The 9,579-nt window shown below is 37.5% G+C and overlaps 1 protein-coding gene across 1 annotated transcript; it reads left to right on the top strand.

Annotated features, from left to right (window-relative positions):
* The first annotated feature begins 2,577 nt into the window (after positions 1-2,577).
* LOC139769068 (uncharacterized) lies at positions 2,578-7,245 on the top strand. The gene is made up of 4 exons (XM_071699824.1): positions 2,578-2,873; positions 3,550-3,736; positions 6,082-6,244; positions 6,642-7,245. Exons 1-4 carry the CDS (start codon positions 2,715-2,717, stop codon positions 6,790-6,792), a joined length of 660 nt encoding a protein of 219 aa, XP_071555925.1. The 5' UTR covers positions 2,578-2,714; the 3' UTR covers positions 6,793-7,245.
* The last annotated feature ends 2,334 nt before the right edge of the window (positions 7,246-9,579 follow it).

The raw sequence follows: 9,579 nt of genomic DNA, 5'->3' as shown, positions 1-9,579 counted from the left end.
AGTCTATGACTTCTTCTTTTCATAAAAGAGGAAGTAAATGTATAAAAAGATAAATGATAAAAACATGTCTCTTCTGAGGAAAGATGATAAAATTTATATTAATTTATATATTACTGGCAAAAAACGATTTTTTAAAAGATATTATATATGTGTTATAAAAAGAGAACAACATATGGAAGACATGTTCTTTCTTTCTTTGTAAAGAAAATTTAATTCAAAATTATAAATTTATTCATGAGTTGCAAAAACAATTTGATTATATAGGCGCAGTTAATAGATTTGAAATTAAGATAAAAATAGATGCAGTATTAAAATTAAGGGTAGAAACTGCGGGAGAGTACGCGAGAATGTAGGCGGGGCGCTCGAAATAAAAAAGTAGGAAAAATAAACACGGATAATCCTCGTCAACATCGTTTGCCGTGGTTATGAAATCGAGCCTTACTTTTCCTTCACCATTATGAGATTTTCCGACGTCGGCTATCCGCCGTCTGTGAAATGCGCGGGTATTAAACTACCCCGTTCCCGCGCACAGAAGCCGGAGGATTGAAGACAGTTTTCCGCGGCGAGCTCATCGCGCTTGCACACCGAATTTTTCGATAATCACCTTTCATAACCACGTTTTCTCGGTTACCTTTTTCCACCCTACTTCGAAATATCCTTCCGGCGACGCGTCCCGGCGAGCCGATATCGCCGTATCAACTAGTACAATCAACTCCACGCGGGAAAATGCGCGACGGAAACATCTCCCGCACATCCTGTATCTGTATATTTCTCGTTCTATTGCTCGGAATAATTTCCTAACGTAAAGGAGAACGCGAGCGAGTGTACATCAGGGTGATTCGCTGCTACTCCCCTGCGAGACGCACCGCTTTCCGCGTTTCTTCATTCGCTCGGATACACTTTATGCCAGGCAGAGCGGAGACTACGTTATTGCTAACGGGCATTTTTAATATCGAGCGAAAACGGTAAAGGCGTGTTGCCGGCCATGCACTTGTTATTAGTAGCCGCTTCGATATTAACGATAGAGCGATCGTCGACCCGATCTCTCTCGCTGGGCGTGGCGAGAGGATACTTCGAAAGTGGGTCGACGAGCGCAGCTTTTTAAACAGCGAGCTTTTCACGATTTCGAGCAACTTTAATCTCGAGCATTTTTCAATACCTATATCGACAGAAATTTATATTCCAACATGTCGTTCGTACAATCACAGGGAATGAGCTGTTTCGAGCATAAATTCTAACGTCGCATAATACACGTCGTATTAAGCGTCACGCGATTGGATATTATTACATGTTTGTGCAAAAATTTGCACAATTTATGTTTTTCCATCAATCTTTTACTACTCGTGCGTTCTCGTTACATATTATCGAAAAAATCATGCTATATCAATTACGTTTTTATTTTTTTATACATGATCCAGATTATTAACGAAAATTCTATAGAAATTCTCCTAGAAATATCGGTTTCGCGTTACATTCATGGATTTATAAACGTAACACGAAACCGATATTTCTAGGAGAATTCCTATTGAATTTTCGTTAATAATCTGGATCATGTATAAAAAAAAACGTAATTGATATAGCATGATTTTTTTGATATCCAATTTGAAATGCGATTTTTTAAATATCCAACGTTAGATTACTTTTTAAGTCCCGAATTAAAATTCTATTAAAGTGAACATTGGAAATTGTTTGAAGAATATAAACTTGATGTGTTCGCGTTATTTCGCTAAAATATTTATATTCTTTTAGTAATATGTTTAATTAGAAATTATAGAATCGATTCTGGATTTGTAAAAAAAAAGAAATGAGAAATTATATATAAATAAAATAAATTGAATTTTATAGATTGCTAGTAGAATCAATATATAATTAAATGAAAGGAAAATTTAAGTTTAATATTAAACTAGATTATTGGGAATACATTCGATATATATGGAATGTACACATAGTGATTGCCTACTTTCGTTTCGGATACTTATACATTTTCCTCGCAAACATTATCGAGAGTTTAATTCATTGCTTCATCTTTATCAGCATGAATAATGCATTTCTATTTATACAGCAGAATTAATTATAACAAAACTTCCGCGCACGTTCCAATCTTGCTAACATCAGTTCTTCAAATCTATAAGAAGATTTTCCGCTGTGGCGCATCTCACATTGATCTCGCTTAAGTCATGAGAATCCGCATCTGAACGAGCTGTTCGCGCAAATTTATTGATTTGCCAGTAATCAAAACCCTTTTAGAGCGATTACGTCGCTGAGATTAATTACGAGATTAACTGCCGTGTCAAATAACCGCGACGAGATGACGCCACGACGCTCATTGTTATACCTACAAACAGAGAGAGAGAAAGAGAGAGAGAGGGGGGATAGGGAAGAAAGTTTTTCATGCATTCAATTATGAATAAAATTTAAATATTCTCATACTTTGAGAAATATTATAATATAAAATTTTTATACATCTTTAATATATTTCTGTGTACTTCTTTAATAATTCATTTCTCATATATAAAAGGAAATACTAGATATGAAAGGAAATGATATCCGCCTGTGTCATTACTCATAAACCTCACAAAGTCAAAGCGCTTCCGTTCATTATCTGCTTAACTCGCGGTGGCCGACTAATCAGCGCTATTAATTGCGATAATTGGCGCGCTCGACCGCCTCGACCGAGCGGCGCCAAATCGTCAGTCCTGACGGTGTGTTTAAGAATGCGAATCCCTCGTACGTTCTTGCTAGCCGTTCTGTGTGTCTACCTTCATGATATTTATGCCGCCACTTTATTTCAAAGTAGCGGCTGGCTTACGCGCGATAAGAGATACCTGGTGTTTCCGCCACCAGGCAGAGACTACACTCCGACAAAAGTTCAGGTATGTATAAGTTCACAGGCTCCAAAAGTGTTCTGAAACAAAACAAACGGGACTGGTATGAAACATCGCGGTTAGACCAATATTTCAACGGGACTGTTAAGGGATATTGCTAAATATAAAATTGAGATTTATTATTTCTTTTATTTTTACTCTCAATAAGTTTAAAAAATAGTTATCGTTATATATTTGAAATATCCGCGATTGATTATTTTACTTTTCTTTGATAAACTGACTGTGCTATATATGTCAAAATGTTTCTTATCAAATTAGAATTAATAATAATCAGCGCAGGATTGCTCGGCGTAACGTACCAGAAGAACGCCTTAGTTTTTTATTTAGTTCGGACCTTATAACAAAGTTCACTTGATCTCGAAATTAAATAAAAGTTAAATAAAAATCGGCCTGTTAGCGTGTTATTCGGATCGTTTTGTACAATCTCGACGGCGGGTGACACGTTTGATGGAGAATTCGCGATATCGCCGGCTATTCGAATCACAGAGTTTCGGGACATCCATTTTCCGATCTAATTTCGTGTGGTTGTACCACGATCGCTGGCGGCACTGGAGAGCGAATGGTAGAAGCGAGAGGGGGAGGACGGGGAGGGGGGGGGGGTGATTCGATCTCTGGTTGTGGCAAACGATCGATGACACCTTCCTATATTTGAAAACCGTTCCAGTTAATCCTCGGCCTCGGTTTACCCATGGAAGTTGACGTCAGCATGATTATCGGCTACGTGATGAAATTTAATTACGTCCTGCCGTATAACGCCTCGTACTTGACGGATCCATACGTCCGCTATGACAGATCGATCAACCGCCATGTCGAGCCTGATGGAAATGACGCCTCTCCGCCAAATGCGAAAGGTATCATGTTCTTTGCCTGCGCGGCATGTGAGATTAATTGAAGCTATTGTCCGTCCAGAGGGACGGACTTTCCGCTCAACTTGCGTCAGGAATAAAATAATCTCGAATCATTATTCAAATGGCTAATCCGTAGCATTAGTCTGTATTATTAGCATAATTCTGTATGAATTAATTGAAACTATTGTGATAGTATCTATTTCCATTTAGAGGGTCTTCACACGTTTTCACGTATAATATGAAATGATATCTCAAATCATTGTCCAAATTATTGGACTCGCAGTGTTAATCGTAACAAATTTCTGTTATAGAAAATTTCTGTTACAGAATATTGTCAAAATTGTCATTAATTCTTGTATTGGAGTTTAATATCGCTTGCGAGTTTCAATTTTGCCACACTAGGTGTATACTGCACCTAGCTATTTTTAACTATTAATAACTCTTCAGATATTTTTAAACATATTTTTTAAATTTAAACGTCAGAATGTCAGGAACTCACCTGTGTCATTGTAATTACGATTGACATTTTTAAAAGTTAATTTTGGAAAAAGCCCGAATAGAATTTTTTGAGCTCCATAAACGCTATTTGCTTAAAAAAATTAGTTTTTTAAAATGCCGTATTATATAAAAGTGATAGTCACTTTTTAATTTTTTAGAAAAAATAGGAAATAATGATTTCTTTAAAAAACTATCTAATCACACATGGATGTAGTATATCCAAGACTGATTTTAATGGTATCCCCGATATCCACTAAACAGCAGATGTGACTGCACAACATGGGGAGTCACAGAGAAAAACAGAAGCTTTTTATCCTCCAATTCCGATTCTCCACTTTCCACTATATAGAATCGGCGAGCGTTTCAATAACAAACATGGGTGTGGTACGCCCAATGTGATGTTCTAGAATTAATATGTATTCGAAAACTGTTGATATTCTGATTCAATCTGAAGATTATACCGTATACATATAAGTATTTGCACATCTGAGAATCGGAAGGAAATAAACGTCATCGATTGCGCTTTTAATCAGAGTGAAGCTATCCGACCTAACGCGAATGCTGCTGCACGCACCTAATTGATATAGAAATATAAAGTTTATCTTGAGGATCATTCATGATTCCGGATCTTCGCGAAAAAGCCTTCGGGCGAAAGATAGGGCTTATGAATTTTGCGTTCTTCTGCTTCTCAGGTGCACTGCCGCGTCGCGTTGATACGTTCGAAAAGAAGACAGTTGAGAAAACGTGAGATATTATGTGTAAAGCGGCGTTTACACACGCAATGATTAGTGGCGCCAACTGACTGGCATTCATTGGCGCCAGAAACCGACTGGCAAACTCACAAGTGTTTACACAGTGATGCTATATTGGCGTATAATATGGAAAATATTTAACATTTGTTAATTAAACACAGTAAATGACAGCAAGCATATAACCTGAAATTTTGATATGTTTTGGCCAATAACCGCCAGTAAACGCCACATTACTAGCGCCAGTTTGTATCAAATTTTTACACTTGCATTTTTACTGGTCGATTGGCGCCACTAATCATTGCGTGTGTAAACTTCCCTTTAAGAGGCAGCGTTGACAAGATGCATCTCGAGTGGAATACCGTCCCTCGAAATCTGACGAGTGTAGGTAGTCGGGACTCGATGAGCGAAGAACGAGGCTTAAAACCGGGATAAGGAGGATCCTTCTCCTTTCCATGTTAATAAGCCTACTTTTGTTGCGTGGCTCGTACTCCTGGCACAATGGACGTTAATCCCGCTCCTTTATCAAAGGAGCTCTCTCCCATTCGCTTTGATCTCGTTAATCCGACGTAACCTAGCCTGGATCCCTCCTTATTTTTTTTCGCCGTATCTCTTCTTACGCTGTATCGGACTCATAGTGACTTGTGGCGTTTGATCTTCAGATACTTGACGGTCTTTGAAGATATTTTCCGAGATATTAATCGGTCTCGATACAGCAAGAAAAAATAATAATGATTTAAAAAACGTGATGTTACATTTATATCATAAACTTATATTCTATCTATACATATAGAGCTTCAATCTTAGAGAAAGACTATTATGAAATAAGAGGAATATTTTTATTTGTATATTACTTTGAAGCATACATAACTTTATTAATTAATTTTAAGATAAATTATAAAAAATCTATTGAGTACCTGCTTGTGAATAAAAATTTGAAGTTCGAGGTACTTAAATATTTAAAAATAACGGCATGTTCATGAACGTTTCGTGCTATATATTTCACTTTTTCTTTTTCATAATTTTAATATTGCATTTATTTGTATTATTTTTTTGCGTGTATATCATTTATGTTTCTATTATTATTTTTTCGATGTGAAGCGGCTTTGATGTCCAGATGGGAGTATTATGAAATCCTCGAGTCGGCCTTCGAGTCTACGCGTTCGGGGAAAGCCTGCCTTTTGAAAGCCATTTGCGAAGCCGCGGCGGTATCTTTTAGACGGAGCCATACCCTGGCTGCACAGCTTGCCCATATTTTCCTCACGTAAGCGTTAATCCGGCAGGTAGTCTCTTAGAATAATCTTTAGCTAAGCCCGGAATAGCTTCGCGATTAAGGAACTGTTACATTTGCGGCTTAGGAATGTGAATAGTTCGCGCTACATACGCGGCCTTATTATGCGGCATATCTACGCTCAAGTGCTTACGGGCACCTTACTAGACATTTATTCAGAATGAAATGATTGTATGTTCTATCTAAATGATATTTGTATTATAATAATTACGAAATAATTTATTTTATTTTATTGAGCCACAAGCGCAATAAGCGCGTCTTGCTATCGATACGTTTTCGTGGACATTGTTTTATAATATTTCTTCATGTAAGAAACAACAGAGTTGCGTTTGAAAAAGTTGTAGTTATTTTTATAATACAAATATTTCAGGCCTTCCACCACATCTGAACCATTCAGAAACGCCTTTGATCAAGAATATCGTGCCGCTGAAATCGCAGGTCAACAAGACTCCAACAGTTGCGACGATTTATTTCCGGAGTGCACGGAAAGCCTCTTAGATTATTTTACCGAGATAAAATAACCATGTTATTCCATTGTCATTGAGAGATTTTTATTTTAAGTTTTAGTTACGTCTTTATGTTTAATCAAGGCTATTAAGATTTGTGGATGTCATCCAAGGATGCCATTTTTATCACGATAGCAGAAGCAGCAGAGCTTTCCTTCGTTGCAATTGTATGAGAAGACATTATTTATCGCAGTATATTTTAAAACAAAATATATTTTGCCGTCTACGATATATTAAATAATTAAATAATGAACTTGAAGCTAAGCCATTAACGATTAACTGGTAAACGAGATGACTTTATCTATCTATATTCTTAAAATCTCAGCTCAAATTATTTTATTCTTAATGACGAATTTAAATTATATTGTTAGACAATTACACACCTTGCTCTAGAATATTTTAATATAATTGTATATACGAAAGTACGCGATACACACAATGAGAATGAAATTGCAGAGATTTTGAGACCCAAACAAAGCATCCTTTTTAATAACAGTTCCGTTATACCGCGTCATGATTAGTGGCCGATCTTCTTGGCCTCTATAAATTTCGAGCGAGCCATTTTCTCTTCGCATGCACCTGTTGTCGAACGAGAGTATTGGCAATAACATCCGATAACTGCGTCACGTTCAGTCGCAAGCAGCGCGTCCTTCATTCTTCTTTCATGTGCTTCCTCTCGCCATTTCCTTCGTCCATTTACTTCCATTCCGCCCATTGTTCTGTTCTTTAATATTTGTAATATCAGGTCGGACACGACTGTGCGACAGAGCTCGTGTAATTTACGACCCTAAAGAAAAAGAATCTTGCATGCTTCGACGTAAATGTGCATTAAATGTCCTGAAATGAAACACCAGGAATAACGATCGATCTTTTTTGTAACGTGAGCAAATTATCTTTGAATGATTAAAAGTCGAGCTAACAATAAGTCAATTATTCTTCATTCCGATAATTTAATTTTTTTAAATGTTGTTTGTGGGTGCGAAAGAAAAAGCATGACTTAAGCAATTATACTTGAAGCGCAGCTTGTATTTCGAAAAATTCGAGATTTCAGTGCCACATGGTTTTGAATAAATGAAAAGGCACCAGACTTTCGTGAAAAAAGACGAGATAAAAAATCTCGATGTTACATTATCCCAGATAGATATAAACGCGACGTGAAAAGTAGGATTAGGTGATTTGAAGTTTGCTAGCGATCAGAGTAGCGAAAAAACTATAGATAATAAGCAGCCTTCGTGAGATCTTCGACTAGTAGTTCAAGGTTACGGATATCCTGAGGCGGCAATATAGAAGATACTGACGCTATATAGAATCGACGATGAGAGCTGTTACATTGTTTCACATTTCGCGAATCTATTTTATGCTATCACTTCCGTTACGCGTATATATTTTTTATCAAGTGGTGTCCAATTTATCGTCCGATACCTGAATTTATGGAACACTATGATACTTTTTATGTAAAACTCTTTACACCAATTGTTCCAGTTTGCGAGGAGCTCTTTATTTTTGATTGCCGTTAAATCGAAAACTCTTGAAGCTTCGACATTATTTTTTTTCGAGGGAAGTCTCGAGATTAAGCTCAGAGATCGACTAGCGGGAATTGTTCTCGAATTCGTGCTTTTGTTAGAATTACGAATTGTTAACATGCCAGTTAACTAGCCAACCAGAACCGCTTGATTTTATCGAGTGGACAAGGCAATTGGCTTGGTTCATATGTATCGTCGTGGATTCCGCCGCGTGGAATTGAATTACAACTCCAAGACGACAAGTAATAAAACTCACCCTTCTCGCGTATATATATATCCTAGTTCGACTGTTCGTCGAGGTAAAAGGAAAGGAATCAACTTTCTCTCAGTTACCTTCTCTGGGGATTATCCAAAAAGATATTGATCGACAAGCAAGTTTCCGATTCGCAAGGCGGGTTTAATATGTAACAGCTGCCGAGATATTCAAACATAAATGATCGACGAGAAAAGTAATTATTATCAATTTGTATCAAGTCTAAAGAGTCCGTCTGTTACATTCCGAAGTTGTTAACAGACTTCTTCAGACTTGATACAAAATGATAATAATTACTTTTCTCACACACATCACGTAACACGACACACGTAATTATGTAAAGCAAGACATTATGACGAAACGTTAAAAGAATTGAAGCGGAAGTTCTCATTCCCACGCTTTCGATTTCCGGGCACTTTATCATTCATTTCAAGCCACTTCTAAGGTGCTGACAAACGGCGGGTATTTTTTTCAATTTTCGCTTCAAGCGACGTACAACTATCGTGGAAAATGGATCCTCCGATACCGCTATTGTTGACCAGCGTGATAAACTGACCCCGCATACGTCTTCTTTTGTTTCAGAAATACCCCGCGCGCGCGCGCGCGCGCGCTGTTACGTAACCATTTATTTTTAGTTCACCGCCGATTTTGTGCATTGTATCCCGCAATCCGACCTTTCCCGATATAAAGAGAAATGAATCGAAGCCGCAGAAACGTTTCCTGCCACGCTGCGCGCTGTCGAGGATACACTTTGCACGGATCCTGTTCTTTAACCGAGGCGTCCTCGCGATACGACAATTTAATCCTGCGATGCATTATTCTTTTTCTTTTCCATTTGCATAACATGTAAGTATAACATTCGCAGCAATGATATGCAGACATGAAATAAGAAAGTCAGATTTCTGTATGTAGAATTTTATTCTCGCTGAGCAGCGCGATGGTCAAGAAAAGTTTTCACCGAGGAATAAATCTTTCCTTCTTTTTTTGTTCCGTTTGCTTTCGGTCGAGCTGCATCTCCACATTTTC

This window comes from Temnothorax nylanderi, unplaced genomic scaffold, assembly GCF_030848795.1.
Source record: "Temnothorax nylanderi isolate EJ_2023f unplaced genomic scaffold, tnyl_v1.0 TNYL_tig0020_pilon, whole genome shotgun sequence".
Taxonomy (NCBI): Eukaryota; Metazoa; Arthropoda; class Insecta; order Hymenoptera; family Formicidae; genus Temnothorax; species Temnothorax nylanderi.
The sequence above is the reverse complement of the archived record's forward strand: the minus strand, read 5'-3'. Positions and strand labels throughout refer to the sequence as shown.